This window comes from Pollachius pollachius (genome assembly GCF_949987615.1).
Source record: "Pollachius pollachius genome assembly, chromosome: 6".
In the NCBI taxonomy this organism is placed as follows: domain Eukaryota; kingdom Metazoa; phylum Chordata; class Actinopteri; order Gadiformes; family Gadidae; genus Pollachius; species Pollachius pollachius.
This window is the reverse complement of record NC_136939.1, coordinates 9,484,461-9,500,858: the sequence shown is the minus strand read 5'-3', so window position 1 is coordinate 9,500,858 and position 16,398 is coordinate 9,484,461. Positions and strand designations below refer to the sequence as shown.

The following is a 16,398-nucleotide window of genomic DNA, read 5'->3' as shown; positions in this document are numbered from 1 at the left end:
AACGCCAAACCACTCCCCAGGGAAACAAAAGGCATGCCATAGAAACGACAATGTGGAACCAACTTACACAGGATCCAATCTTTGGAGAAGTTCACAATAAAACAAAAAAATATGAACATTGACCAAAATTAAAACAAAATCAAATTAAATTTAGCTCGGCTACATATACCTCCCACCCCGAAGGAACCGTTCCACTGTGCAACCTTCAGCTTCTATGGAGTGTATAGTCTGCACAACGGGAGATTGCAATCGTTATGCTCATTTATAAAATACTAATACAAATGACCCAGACTCGCAGAACTCAAAAGAAAACCCTCATTATTGATATTTTGCATTTCTCTAGGAGCAGTTGTGTGAATTAGTGTTATGAATAGGCCCAATCCTAGTTATCAATTGATCATTATATTGTTCATATCAGAAGAATATTGATGAAATGCTTTGACATACATTTCATATTTTATTTCACATCGTTTTCGGCTAAATGTTAATTATACCACAGCTCTATTATTTGGGGCACTAAACACTCGATCGTGTTGACAGCAAATGTATTAGTGTCCTTTGGCCACCAGGTGGCTCTGCAAGTCATTATAAATACTATGATTGAACACATGTCGTGATACATAGTAATTCCCAAAGGATGGTTCTTATTAAGGCACAAGATTTTAAATAAATATAAAGTGTACGAGTCGTTCACCTGCTGGTGAGGGGCTACTACACCTTGCTACTTTCTCCACCTTAATTCTTATCCTCTCCGATTTTATTTGACCTCCCGTTCGTTTCCACTCTAACCTTCCGCTCTCCCAGATGAGTGACCTTGAGGAGAATTAACGGCGTCTGCCTTGTCCCAGCTGGGGGATTTCTGGTTCAGAACAGCCTGATGAAGGCGTCCCATGGCCCCTCCATATAGCAACCGGGTCCACTAGAATATTTTTGTACTCCAATAAAAAAAAAGAGTACGAGCCAACCGATTTGTTTATGGATAAGATTAGCTGTTTTGTAGCATTTTCTATTGGGCCTGGTAGAGTGTTCACACTTTGTGCAACTCTTTAGCCAACCATCGTTTCTGAACTAAGACTACATCATCCAACAAAACGCTGTTGGTCTATTGGTTAACTTTTATGACGTCGTACATATCTATTTCTATATGACAATATCTAGGGGAAAATATGTCATGCACGCAGAGGAACATGATTCCCGATTACGCGGGGAATTCCAACGTGTGGTTATTTAAATGAGTGTGCCTCTGCGGGAATCGAGTGCCATTTATCTCTGTTTGCTTTGCGGTTCCAAACCATAGTGTTTCGATTAGAATAGATACGTTTTAAATTATAATGTCAATCATTCTCATTCACAGTAACTATTCTTAAATCGAAAGCATCACATTTTCTGTAGAAATGTTTTGTTTTGATGACGTAGTAAGGATAAACTATTTTCGGACCATTGGAGTTCAGTGCGGATATATTCCTTAAGGTAACGGATACTAAATACATATTTGTCAAAAAATGTGAAATTTAACCATTCAAAAGGTAGCAGTATTACTTTTGAGAAACATGCAATAGATAATTTACGTGTTATTTTGTACCGGTAATTGAGTTTGTCAGTTTGCTCATCCCCCCTCAGAGGACGCTAATGGTTCATTCCAACCCCAGAGTTTCCTTCGCTCTGTCGTCCGTGACGCGCAGCGAGGCTAATATTTGGGTATCAGCTGTACGGCGGGAGGAAGGGGTCGGTGAAGAGAGACACAACTGTAGAAGGAGGCAAACGGTTTTCACTGTCTCGGTAAGTTACACACTATATTACCGTTATTGTTTTGTTTTTTCGAGTCAAATGTTGTTTGTTCCTGAAACAAGCGTCAAATAACGGTCCACAGCCACCTATAGAGGCTTCATGGCACTAACTCGCTAGCTTGTCATGCATTTGCTCAACGTTAGCAGCTGCTGTGACACCAAACGCTATGGGAAAGTCATCAAATAGAGGTATTACGACTGTAAATAAGCCATATAGTAGAATAACCAAATCTATGTACAAAAAGATGTACCGAGAGGAAATATATTTGAGTGTGAGTCAAAGAGCCTTCCTTAAACTGAGTTCAACTTTTAAAAAACAAAGCATGTGGAGTTTCTAGCTTTGTCTAGAAATGCCCTTGAGTTAGTGGAGCATTTTTTATGTGCGGGCACATATACGGGCATGGCCATTCGTGGAGCAACAACATTTTCTAGATTCTAGTCAAGATACATGTTCATTAGAATAACTCAAAACAACTCGTCCAAACTATTGTTGTACAATAACTTTTCAATCAAACCCTTTATAACATTTCCTGTTTAGGTTGCACTATAATGATATTTAAGCTACATTTTTAAAGGCATCGATAGTAAAATATTACATGAATGAATGGACATCTTTATTTTAATATTTGCATGGAGTAACGCCACCGAAAAGATGGATCCATTACAGATGGTTAAGGTCTCATCATTGTTATTGTCCTTGGAGGATGATCACTAAATCCTCAACTCGATTCATGAGGCTCCTACCAGTTATGTCATAATCTTCGGCCCACAGTTAGGCTCCAATCCAACAATCATTAGGGGTAATCTAAGAAGCATCCACCATTTCTGGTAGTCCGTTTTGCCTTGTTTTTGATTCTAACTATGTAACTGATACCCCGACCCTTGCTCCCATAGGCACTATGTATGAAGAGGAGCAGTTTGTGAACATTGACCTGAACGATGACAACATCTGCAGTGTCTGCAAGCTGGAGACCGACACCGGGACCATGTCTTTCTGCCATGTCTGCTTTGAACTCACTATTGAAGGTAAGATAGTGACAATTATCTGCTCTTTCTAAGGAGAATGTTTGCTCACGGTGTGTTGAAGAGCAAACACAAAAATCTCAAGGTCTGTCGTGGCACTCAAACAGACACATGATGCATTGCCTTTGTCTGTTTTCTGTAAAGAAGGAATGTTTTCAATTAAGCTCTTCAAAGTACTTTCCACTCCAAAAAAGTTTCTGCAATTCTAAATACACTCAAGAAAAGCTTGAGATACCTTTTACTGCAAAAAATTGAAATATGAACGATTTAGAATATTTAAACATTAATTTGATACACAGTCAGATAATTTAGTCCTTTCTTTCTGTCCTGCTTCCAAATTATTTGATAAGGAGAGATGATATGTTAGGAAATATAGTGAATATACAATTAGTATAGCCTATTGCTTGCCACAGCTGTAGACCAGATAATGTCTCAATCCATTATTCAGAGCATCCATCAGAGCAGAATCCGATCACAAAGGTGTAAACAAGATTGGCTGAAAAATATAGCCTGTAAATGTTTCGTGACGGATGCCGTCCAGCACCCAAGTGTGTCAGTTTTGTGCAGCGTTAATGGCTGTGAAGGGCTTACCTCCTTACCAGGGCAGGCTGCTAAGCTGCCTCCCCATTTCGGTCATGCATAAGTGGCCATGTTTAAAATGGGATTTCTTTCCATAGCACTTAATTGATGAGCCTCCTATTGGAGGAAGACGGTCAGGCAGCGTGCAGACGTCTGCTAAAGGATTTGATATGGTCCCCTTTCAGATCGGCTCCTACATCTACCACAGGATTTGATATGGTTTCCTTTCAGATCGGCTCCTACATCTACCACAGGATTTGATATGGTCCCCTTTCAGATCGGCTCCTACATCTACCACAGGATTTGATATGGTTCCCTTTCAGATCGGCTCCTACATCTACCACAGGATTTGATATGGTTCCCTTTCAGATCGGCTCCTACATGCACACAGGCTCCTCTCTTCTCCTTTTTTAATGGGGAACAATCTTTTGTATCTTTGCCCAAGATAAGTGTGTCTTGCCTTGCTTGTAGGTTTTTTATAGCGGAAGCAGGATGACTTTATTTGAAAAGCAGGATAATTATTGGAAAATGCTGAGCCTGCCAGTACAGACAGGGTAACTGTCTGGATGCACTCGCCGCAGAAGAAACAGAAAGATTAAGAAAAACCTGTCCTTCCTCACCTGTTCCTTGTGTGTTGGAGGGCAAGAGTAATTCTTTGTTAGTAAGGTTAATACAAGAATATAAGCAGGGGTATAAACAGAAGATTTGTAGGCCAAACACAACACAAGTGTTTTGATGTTCAACACACTGTGAAGAAACAAGCCGCATTAAAAAACGTATCCATGCTTGGCATGTGTATGTATGTCGACAAGTAGGGGTTTGTTATGGTCAAACATTTGGTATGGCTGTGGTCAATTGATGACAGAATAGTTTTACTGCCATGATCATTGATGTAGTGTGTGTGGGGCAATCAAATTGTCTGCTTTGTAATTTGTGCCTAGGGTTGTAGTGGGGGTCAGTTGTTGAATTTAAATTGGTGAGAAGGAATAAAGTGCTCAGTCGATGTACGGATTGCGCCTGCCTTAGGTCTTACGATTGGATTCCTAGGCCAGGCTATGAGTCCTAACAGACAAATCACTATGCTCTATGCTCCCGAGTCAACATCATCGCCGTCCGCATGGCTTCATCAGAGGAGAGGGATACAAAAGCCTGCTCACTAGCCAGGAAACCATGGAGAAAGAATGTCCCCCAATCTCATAAATAAACACACACATGCTCACTTTTATAACCAAACACGTGCTTTGTGCCTTTGGATCCAATGGCGTATCATCGTTGCTTGGAGGTGAATTGCGTCTGTCGAAAACTGAATATTCATGCTTTCTGAATAATATATCGGGCTGCTGCTATGAATATTAATTTACATATTCATCTTCTTTTTGCAAGCATTCTGAGTTAAATTGCCTGAGAACGAGTGTCAAGCTACTGGCAACTGTGGTTGTTTCGTACACACATTCTTATTCTTTACTTTGGTGCTCCATAAGCAAATTCTTAAAAGAGAGATGATTAACCATCCAACATCAAGCGCTGCCTCAGAACTAAGCAATACAATGCCATGGTTGGAATGTTTACACATTCACTGCCCTCCTGGCCAGCGATGGACAGACACGGGACACTAAAATCAGTGTGTTATACCAGAGGTCAAGCTGAAGCCAATGCTGTCATGCAACTCTACTCACAAACCAGACACTCATTTGCAAGCTTTTCAGGGCTTTGCAGACTGCAGTCTACAATATCTAGGAGCTGCCTGCTTAGGTGATTCCTAATGCCAGTCTCAACGCATCTAATGAGCTCCTCTCGCCAGGCCTCACCTGCCCTGCTCATGTTGAGGCAAGGGTTCACACACATCAATATGCACTCAGGTCCCCCAAACAGCATTTGTTGCATGTACTTATGGCCGATAGCGTCGGATGGATTTAGTCTCAACAGGAAGGGCAGGCTTTAGTTTTAGCTGAAGCAGCTGGTTTCCTGGAAGAGACCCCTTGAGGCCGTCTGTGGAGCGTTTCAATAATAAGCAGCCCAACACACAGGGTTTTTGATGTCAGCCTGATACACGTAGGTGGGCATTTTCTCCCCTTTGTTGGAGCACGGCAAATTACTTCTTGCACATGCTCTTATGGCCTTGACTGTCAACTCGATGCGGCAAGCACAAATGTGAAATTTCCACACCACACACTGTCAATCCAAATGGAATATTAGGGGTTCGATGGGTTTTACTTGTGACTGTATAGAAGCAAAGTCGCAATAGTAATATAATATTTCAATGGAATTCAGGATAGCCATTAAATGTCTCGCGAATGTGAGGACCTACCCAATACGTTTAGTTTATGTCCAAGGCACGGCTTCAATACCCAGGGCTGCAACTGATTATTTTAATAGTCGATTATTCTGTCGATTATTTTTTCGATTAATCAATGAATCTGATAAAAAAAGAAACATTTGTAATTGTCGCATCTTTTTTCAAAAACTGAACATTACTTCAAATTCACAGTGCAGACTGAAGTGTAAATACACCAGGTTATTGCTCCAACGTCCCGGAACTATTATAAGTAATATTAAATGATAAAAAAATAAAAAAACATAACTGGGATAACACAAAAAAAACATACAATGTATGATATAAATTTATATATATATATACAGTATATAAGGGATGTCCATGGTTAACCGGTTAACCGATACGATTTTTAACCGTTTTATATCGTTTTTATAACTTTTATATAGGCCTACAGTCCAGTGTTAAGATATGACCAAAATACAAGCTGTGGTCCCTCACACTAAAGCTCGCTGTGGGCGTGCATGAACCATGAACCAACCTGTCGGCGGCTGGCTGTAAACAGTGCCGCGCCTATGAGTGACGTATTAATCACGCGACTCAACGAATCGATGACCAAATTCATTGCCAACGCTTTTAGTAATCGATTTTTATCGATTTGTTGTTGCAGCCCTAGTGCAGACTGTATCGAAAGCAGAACTGATGACACATCTAAGGGAGTCAGACACTTCTAAAGAAATGTATCTCATTGAACAGAAGTTTTGTAGGATTATGATTCTTCTTTCAGAATGTGACATTGTAGGGTGTGGTGGTTCAGGTAGTTGAACTGGCCAGTCTCATCTTGAGCCTGCCTTTGTTGTGCAGATGACCTTAAAGACCTACTTCGGTACCTTTAGGATCAGGTTCAGCCAATCTCGACCGCAATACATTTTTCCTATTACCACTGACTGACTTCTGCACCGGAGGTCTGGATTATTTCAGGCTTGCTAGGTTGAGATCAGACCCAGCTGAAAAACCCAATGGAGGAAGTAAGGGAAACTCCCAACAGCGACACAAAACCACAGGGCTGATTCTAAAGCGGATCAGTGCTATTATTTGGAAAGCCATTGTTTCTGACGCAGAGTTACCATATAGGGCATGTGTATTCCGGCTGAACCAGTCACAATGCAGGTTGAGGCGAGCCAATGGCGTCGACGGTGCTGGCAGCTCTTCTGTTCCAGCACTCTGTTGGTCCAGGTATTTGCTGATTGTGCTCGCAATACCTCGAACCCTCGCAGAGTCTGGCAGCAGGCTGTGCAATTAATCAAATTTATCGTGATTTCAATATTTATGTCGATCTCCATACAAATGTAATTGATTTGAAACATTTATTTTGTTGGAGAGAAATGCTGAATAAAGGCATCATGATTTCAAACTCAAAAATTGTTTGAATAATCGTGATTTCAATATTGACCAAAATAATCGTGACTCATTTTTTTCCATAATCGAGCAGCCCCAGCAGTATTGCTATTTAAAGGAAACAAAGCAATGAGTCACGTCCTTTAGGTTATACCTCCCTTAAATAGGTTAAGTCTCCAGTCAAGTTGACTAGACCATAGAGGTGCACCACAGGTCACGCGAGCTGTGTCTGGTGTCCCACTTGGAGCCACGCAGCTGTTGATGGAACTCCATACTGAGCCTTGCTGCATGTGGACATTCTGCCCCCTGTCACCTCTGTCCTACTCTTCCCTGCTGCCAGCTCCAATGGAAATGTGCTAAGGCACATTACCATTTAAGCAATGGTAATGGGTCGGAAAATGCCTGTTGGAGTAAAAGTTAGTATATTTAATAGACTGGAGTACCAGTTAAAAAAGGAGCAAATAAGAGTACTAAGCATATTGGTACAGAGCTCAGAGAGAAAACTAATTCTGGTGTGTGTGTGTGTGTGTGTGTGTGTGTGCGCGCATTGATCCTCAGACACTAAAGGCAGCCTCTAACTATATTAGCTCTCGTTTGTTGCCTCCAGCGTAGTAAGTGAACTAAGCTGAGCAGTAGCTTCACTCATGACGCAGAGCAGTGAATAGCGAGCAGCCTCAGACCAGATTCGAAGATAAGATTAATCTGTTTGCACGACGGCACCCAAGAGGCCAGGAAAAATCTTTTTTTTTTCAAATTGTTTTAGTCTTAACCACTGCATGAAAGACTGAATACATTGAAAAGAGGGTACCTATGAAATCAGCCCTTATGGTGCCCTAAGTTATCCATTTCAACAGGGGTCCCTGTCATGCAATACACATTTCGGCCGTTAAGAGATCAATTTAAAACTGGGTTATTTTGGCTCTGATGCAGCCGCGCCTCTCTGTCTTTTGTCACTACGCTGTCTTCAGCATTGTCCCACCCACAGCACCATCTGATTGGTTACACGCTCTGGTTACACGCCGGGTAACAGCCAATCAGCAGTGAAAGCTGTGCATGCACAGTGCTCACACACACACGGCGGAGAGGAGAAAAGGTTTTCTCTGGTTTGGTTTCGAGGTAAGTTAAGGCAGCAGACTCTCCCGAAATTGTAATAAACATCCCAGTCCTCTACAACTCACAACTACTAGTAACATTAGTGTGAGCCCATTAACGTTATATAAACATAAGCGGCAGCTCTGCTTACAGACCGGCGTCCAGGCATGCCTGTTAATCACTTGAAACAAGGTTTGTTGATAATATCGATATGGAAATAGTCTGTGATAGTAGAAGTCTGTGTGTGAGTGAGAGTAAAAACGTAATAAACTCAATTCAGTCCAGTTTTGTTGCAGGGAAGCACGTTAAGCGGTGGTTATACTTCTACAACTGCGTAATGCACTATCCAACTGCGTAACCACGGAGCCCCTCGAGCCCTTAGGCTTTAAGGTGAAGGCTGATTAGCTAGCGTAACGTTAGCCCAGCGGTCCGCTTTCTCCTTCTCTGGCTCTAGACGCTCAGCAGACTGTAGCGAAACTACAACTCACGACTACTAACGTTACTGTGAGGCCCAATACGTAAGCAGCAGCTGTCTGTTCCTATGATTAACACTGATTATTAAAGTGAAGATGCTGTAGGCTATTTAGTGTTTTTTAACGGTTTAATCACTTCAAACAAGGTTATTGATAAAATTGATAGGGAAATAGTCAGTGGTAAAAGTAAGAAGTGAGAGAGAGAGAGAGAGAGAGAGAAATTCAGTTTTGATTGCAGGGAAGCACGATGAGGGGATGGCTAGAGAATATGTGTGTGTGTGTGTGTGTAAGCCACATGAGAAGCTGCAGAAACTGACAGCAAAGCACCGTCTGTCGGAGAGAAAACTGTCGGGCAATAATGGCTGTTTAACTAGGGAACTATTTATTTATTTCAATTTTCAGTTAACTTCATTAGAACACCCTGCACTTTTTGTTTTTGTTTGAACTTAAAAGAAAGACAAGTAAAAGATTAACATTTCAGTTCAGGAAAACTTTAGTGAGCCATTTATTTGTTTAAATTGTGTTATGTTGCAAATCTGATAAACTGTTGTGTTTATTTAACATATGCTTAAAGGCATTTAAATGGAGTTAGGTGTTGGAGTTTGTATTATTTTGACGCCAATCTTTTCCCTTTTTCTGTAAATTAATATCGGCTCCAAATATCGGTTATCGGCCCCCTTGACCACTAATAATCGGTATCGGCCCTGAAAAAACCATATGGGTCTATCTCTAGTCTCATTTACCATGTCTGAGCCACGTCCCGTTGCCTCGACACGTAATGTGATGATGCCAAACTGTGCCGCTACGAGAAGAATGCTCTTTGTTTGGGTGGTGTTGTTGTTTACTGAGGGGCCGTTACAACCGTAAATCGTAACAAAAGGCTCGGAGATGGGGGGGGGGACTGGTTGTTTGTGGCGCACCAGCATCGTGATGATTCACGTCCCCTTTCTGCTGTTTGAGACAATGTGAATTCAGCTCTGTTAAATGGTTGGAGAGTGGCCTGTTGTGCACGCGTCTGCTACGGCTTTCGACGGTGAAAGAACTGCAGTGATGAGCTGTTTAGCCTGGGTGAGGTCTTTGGCTGCTGCTGCTGTTGATGCTGCTGCTGCTGGTGGTGGTGATAGTAGTAAACATCCCCGGTCAAGGGATTGTGATCGTGTCTGCTGGGCTTGTGGGGTCTTTATTTTTTAATGGAGCCTGCGAGGTGGTGTGTGAGTTCACACTGATCCACTTTCGTGTGTGTGTGTGTGTGTGTGTGTGTGTGTGTGTGTGTGTGTGTGTGTGTGTGTGTGTGTGTGTGTGTGTGTGTGAGAAGCCTTTGTATGCATTGCCATTTGTTGCAAGCATGTGAAGACACTGAAGAGCTTAAAATAGATGCTTTCATGCTATGCAATGAGCCCAGGGCCTGAAACCCATTCATGGAGCGAGGAAGGACCAAAGATCCCCCGACTCAATATTCTTACACCATAAATAGGAGGCTAGTAATGCAGTGAGGTTGGAAAATGTATTATATTGCAAGCCTGACTGGTGATCCATTTATCTAAATTGGTTATGCCAACACTCTAGCTAAGCTCAGGAAAAAACATCTCAGCCATATTCCCTTTAGAGGTGCTATAAAATACAAGGGTAAGGAAATGAACACCAGCCTCACACTTAATCCTGGTGAATTGTTGGCTGTGGCAGGCAGTCATTAAACCGCCTGTTTTACCTAGAGTCAACCTTTTGAACCTTGAAAACCGTTGGCTCCACTGAGGGTTTTAGTTGTGTCAGGTACATTTTATAAGATGCATGTAGTGATTTGATCTTACTCCCGCATTAGTGGCACGAGAGGGAAAAAAACCGTATTTCTAAACCTGGGCTTGGACTTAACCCACACACTCAGCTTCCATGACCTTATTTCCATTTTCCAAGATGTATAGAGAGCGTGATACCACAGACTTCCTCACTTAAACGATAAAGAGATGACCAAACATAAAGCGTATCTTGTGTGCCTGTGGGGTTTGGTGGTGGGGGGTCAGTGCAGGAGGCGGATCAGATTGTCACAGTAGAGCGAGAACAAGTATCAGCTTCCTGTTGTTGGCCCTGACATCAATGTTCAATGGGAGGAAATGGCCCAGGGGGGCCAACGGCAATCCAGCTAACCGGCTATTTTCCTATCCTAATATATATTTTTAGCGATGCAATAAGTATATGCCTGGGTGCCTCCCTGAGCAATTTGGCCAGTTTTGCGCGTATTGGTTAAACCAGTGCTCAGTTGCAGTCTTTGTAGTGTAGGTAGAGGAGAATGACTAATCCCTATAGCTCAGCTCCATAGTTTACGTCCCTGCCTGTGTGAGACATGGACCATTAGAAGAAAGCCATGACGTGGGGAACAAAGACTTGCATAAACACAGCCTCTGACTTGTTTGAACCTGATTCTTAACACACACCCACACACACTTACTTTCTCTTTTGCCCTTTCAGTTCTCCAGCGTTAATCAAACCTTTGAATAATACTGAAGGCCCCATTCCTTCCAAAAGTTTGTCCGACCTTGCTCTAAGGTCTTTTTACTTTTGGTCTGACCAGCTGTGCTCTATCTTCCTCGGAGTGTGTCGTTTAGTGGCCTCTCGGTGTAAGACCTCATTCTAACTTAGTTTTGTGGTGGCGGTTCCCAACCACTACAGCTGTGGCCGTAACCATTTCTGTTCCACTCACGGCAGTGGAAGTTCCTGGAAGACCATATTGTAGCTGTAGGGAAATCTTTCGTGCTAGACCCAGGATGGCTTTTGGCTAAATCTCAGACATGCTTAATAATGGATGATGTTTGATGTGTGTGTTTTTCCTGGACAATTATTCTGCAGCCGACTGACAAACCACATGTTACAATGACTTGCAAGTCATTTTCATTAGTCTAAAGAAGATAGCTATGACGTAGAATGCTCTGATAATGGCGTCTTTTGTTGTGGAAAAAAAACAAAAAACAAACCCCCTATGTGTATTCGCTTTGTGAATATCTAATTCCATCTAGTGAACTCGAGTTCCTCTCTTCGTGTTCCTAGTTTTTCAATAAAATGCATTGAAATCGTGTATGTATTAAGACTGGTTTAATGTACTGCTCTCTCTTTGCGCTTAATCCTCACGCTAAGCAGCTTTCACAGAGGAAAACACTGTAGGTCAGTCTGCCTGTTTTAGCTGAGTGCTGGCTTTATTACAGTCTGGAAGGATCAGTAGGTGGCTTGACTCATACGCGTACCGAAAGAATCAACTGATTAGTCGGATGGACATAATGAATGGGTTTTAATTAAGTTATTTTCAAGTGAAAATGCTTTCTACAGCTACAGCTTTTCGTGGCTTCAGACAAAGCAATTATTGACGTTATTTGAAAAAGAATCCAGTGATTCATCTTAATAGAAACACAGCACCCCTACCTCAGACACATACGCTCCCCGGCCATTCATCGACCCGTTGGTTCATCTCTGTTGACTACTTCACCTCATTGCTTGTGTGTGTGTGTGTGTGTGTGAACGCAGGCGTGTCCACCGCCACTCTTCTGCACTCCAAGTCGCTCCGCGGCCACCGGGACTGCTTCGAGAAGTACCACCTCATCGCCGACCAGAAGCTGTCACACTCCAAGGCCACGCGCAGCGCCTACGAGGGCATGAAGCTGGCCCTGGGCCAGAAGCTGAGCCGCATCATCCAGTACGCCCAGAACAAGGATGCCCAGCGGCCCGGGGCAAAGCACTGCTGCTACAGCCAGAGCGGCGACCGGGGCCAGCCCACGCTGCGCTCGGACGCCCAGGTGCCCCGCTACGCGCCGCGCCGGGACGGGGCCGGCGGGAAGCACGGGCTGCCGGACTACGCCGCCGGCATGCTGGAGTTCCACGCCGCCGAGGAGCTGGGGCTGACACTGCCCCACGGTCAACCGCGCCACAGGGGGCAGCGGGCCGGCGGGGAGGAGGTGCTGCGGGGAAGGAGCCATGGGCCCAGCAGCGAGGAACGTGAGTACAGTACAATTAGCCACCCTGAATAAGAATATTATCTACTGTAGTTATATTTTTTCATTGATGGTCATTGTCTGCTGTACAGAAACGGCAATGGTATTGTTTTTGAATGTCACCTAGTGGTACAAGTATCTGTTCCCTAAAAGCTTGCATGTTCTCATGGGAGTGGTCTTTCTTGTCTTTCAGTGGTTAAAATGAACATGGATGAACTGCACCAACTGAATGGCGAGCTACTGCTGCAGATTCAAAGTAAGAAGTCTTTGTCTTTTGTGAGACGCATCCATCTGAACCGTCCGAACAATGAACGTCTCCTTTATGTTTATAGTTTCCAAATGTATTATTGCTTTGTGGTGAGCATTATGTACTGTTGTTGAAGTATGCACGTTCAAGGTCACACACTGTGCAAGTAGTGGCTTGTAGCCTCACTCGATTTGAAGGGGGATGGAGCTGAATGATAACTGGAAAGTCAGCTTTCCCAATGTGACTGCACACACACACACACACACACACACACACACACACACACACACACACACACACACACACACACACACACACACACACACACACACACATTCCAGTCCTGTTTGTTTACTTCCCCATTCAGCAAGAATGGCCCTTCAGGCATGAAGATTATCAATTTTCTCGAGCATGTCTCGACAGAACAGTAGCTCTGGCATTTTCGAGTGTATCCCCACCTGAATCACCTTAATGGAAGTTGGCATCTGGCACATTATAGTTCACTTAGTGATCGATTGTGTGCGTGTGTGTGTGTGACCTTACGTATCTAAAGGAAAGTACTAAGGACTCTGTTCTTACTGACTCTCTCTCTCGTTCGCTCGTCCCAGAGGTGTTTGAGGAGCTGACGGCGGCCGTGCAGGAGAAGGACTCGCTGGCGTCGGAGCTGCACGTGCGTCACGTGGCCATCGAGCAGCTCTTCAAGAACTGCGCCAAGCTGCCCTGGCTGCACATCAGCAGGGCCGCGGTCAAGGCCAGCAGCGGCAACACACCCGTGGAGTGAGGCGCAACACCGCCTTCTCTCCTTGTTCTCCCCCTCTCTCTCTCTCTCTCTCTCTCTCTCTCTCTCCCTTTCTTTGTTTCCATCTCTCTGTGAGAGGGGAAGCCTGGCGAGCCGGGGGGCTCTACCCCTACATCTCACCACTTAACGGGCTGAAGCACGCCTCCTGTTGAACGCTGAATGACTTTGGTAGACGGCGACGCTGTGCCGTGTTTGGGTTGCCCCCAGCAACGGCAGCTGGCTGCATCTTGGCAGCCACGGTGGGACCAGGTTGGAAAAGAAAGACAAGGCCATTGTTTTGGACCACCACGAGGTTGTAGAGTTTTTGTAAGGCCCTGTTGTCCTTCATAAGTGGTACAACGAGAGCTGTACATGTTGCTGTAAATAGTACCCTTGGTGGGTCGTCTGGCTACTAGATGAAGTGATATCCTCAAAGGCAATGCTTCCCTCTATGCAGTCGACGGTGTTAATGGGGGACATCTGTTCATCCGGTCTCCATTTTACAATTGAATTGTTTGCCGAAATTTTTATTCTTTCTTTTGGGAATTGTTTTTCTTAAGATTTAATTTGATCTCAAAGAACTTTGGTCGGGAGATGAAATCTGTATATTTACATATTTGCTTTAAATTCCCCATTTTGTTGCTTTAGCAATTGGATAGAGAATGAAGAAGTGCCTAAGAGTATTTTAAACCTTTGGATTGACATGGTGATGCATTTTAATACGGTTCTAAACTGCTGAGCAGTCACAGTTTGCTCGGTTTTTGTTATTTAATGGCTAGAACTATTAAATTAGGGATCGAGTTGCCTTCAAGATGGAATTGGAGGTTGAAAGGCTGGTGGTGATTGTCAGCCAAAAAAAGCACATGATCGATTTGGAACATTTTCAGTTTAAAAAAAGGTTTACACTTGATCTCCCTGAGTTCACATGTGACCTTGGCAAGCAGTATTTGCAGGATTGCTCATGCAGAATTGGTAAAGCATCTGCAGCTTAAGATAGAAAGTGATGGTTTATTTTCATTTCAATTGTGCGGCATATTCTTTTGAGATGATGTGGATATCTGTAACGCTGTAGTGACAGAGGAAGGATTCTATCAATACTAGTGCTTTCCCTTCACCAAACCAAAGCTGTTGTTGATACATTTGTGTCTGGAAATATAAGCACCCGCCTTGCTTAAGCTTGATGAATCCAGTGTAAATGCACATGCAATACCAACCAGATTATTTAATTTTATTTGTTTTTGTCACGTGAAACTGTAATTCATGCAATATTATCAGAAGTCATTTTTATACAAGCGGTTGGTCAAATGTCTATCATTTGTATTGAGGGCTCAATTGAATCTTAAGCAATACTATTAAGTTGGGCAATAGTTTCCTGGCCTCGTTTTCCCAATTACAATTAAAAAAGACGGTAAAACTGTCAGGATGCAATTAAACTACGGTGTGCCAAGCATAGGATCAGTTGGGGAAATATTCCCAGTTTGATTGCATAACATCCATCTTCATCTGTCTCGTTTTGAAGGATGTTCTGGGGAGGAAACCAAAAAGATTTGTGCTTGGAACGTGTAGTGCCCCTATGCAAGAAAGGCCTTATATAGCTAAATTATATAAGAAGAACATATGGAATTAAAGGCCAATATATATTTTTTAGCTTTCCCTTAAGCAGAACAATGAACTACTTCAGAAAGAAATAGGTTAGGGAAACCCTTGGGTTGAATACCAATCGATGCTTTGCATAGCATTTGTCACTGTATAAATTAAGTTCTCTTTATAAGAGATATAATAAGTTTGACCCTTTGTGGGTCTTAAGAGGTTCCGTCTGGTTGTTTTGGTCAATTTTAAACTGTTTGGAGAGATTTATTCAGTGTGTTTGTGTTATCTATATTTTAGTTTTTAGTTTTTTAGCTTTTATCCTTTATGAAATTCTTGATTTTTTTGGGGACTTGCATTTTAGTTTTGAATCTGAGTGCTGTTATGGTTTGTTTACAGAGGAAATATGGACATTTCAGATCGTGACCATCAGTTGCCTGCGGTGCATCCCTTTTATTAGCTGCAGTTCTTGTTTGCATATACTGGTTACACCTGTACTCCTTCTGAACTGATTATACAGCCTGTTGTTTTACTTGTGATGCGTATGGTTTTACTTGTGCATTGAATTACAAATTGTATTTATTGTGTGTTTCATGGAGCTTGCAGCCTGCGTGACTTGTTCATACGATTATTTTTCTAAACCATTTAAATAAATATTTTTTTTAACATGGATTCAGAGTCGGTCTCATTTCATCGTTACCCATTTAAATATGACAATGCAGAACTTTCCAAAAGGACATACTGTGTATGTGCATATACAATATTTCATTCAGCAAGGCCTCCAAAAGTCACTTTTATAATCCATTATGCCATCTTTAAATCCTGAATATTCATATATACACGCTCAAACCAACTGAATTTACTTAACTGAGCAGCATTTTAGAGTAAAGTAACATGACAATAAAGTAAACTATAACATTTCATTAAACATACTCGTTTCATTTAGGTAGTAGCTGGAGCTAGAGTGCCCTCTTGTGGGGAAAGGTTTGAACAACTATAAACCTGCTACTGAAAAAAACCCTGTTCTTTTCAGGCTGAACGCGGGATTAGAAGAAAAATACTGGAATATTTACGTTGAACACAAAAACTGATTTAATGAAACGTAATAATTAATGTATCTACATCTCTCAAACCAAATCCAAGATAACCACCAGTCTTATACATAGACCTCATCAATACACATACGAC

The 16,398-nt window shown here is 42.6% G+C and overlaps 1 protein-coding gene across 1 annotated transcript; it reads left to right on the top strand.

The window, feature by feature from the left end:
- The first annotated feature begins 1,672 nt into the window (after positions 1-1,672).
- Positions 1,673-15,882, top strand: cUnh21orf91 (chromosome Un C21orf91 homolog). Its single transcript, XM_079737743.1, has 5 exons — positions 1,673-1,779; positions 2,682-2,813; positions 12,135-12,602; positions 12,792-12,854; positions 13,454-15,882. The coding sequence occupies exons 2-5, from the start codon at positions 2,687-2,689 to the stop codon at positions 13,624-13,626; spliced, it is 831 nt and encodes a 276-aa protein (XP_079593869.1). The 5' UTR covers positions 1,673-1,779; positions 2,682-2,686; the 3' UTR covers positions 13,627-15,882.
- Positions 15,883-16,398: the final 516 nt, after the last annotated feature.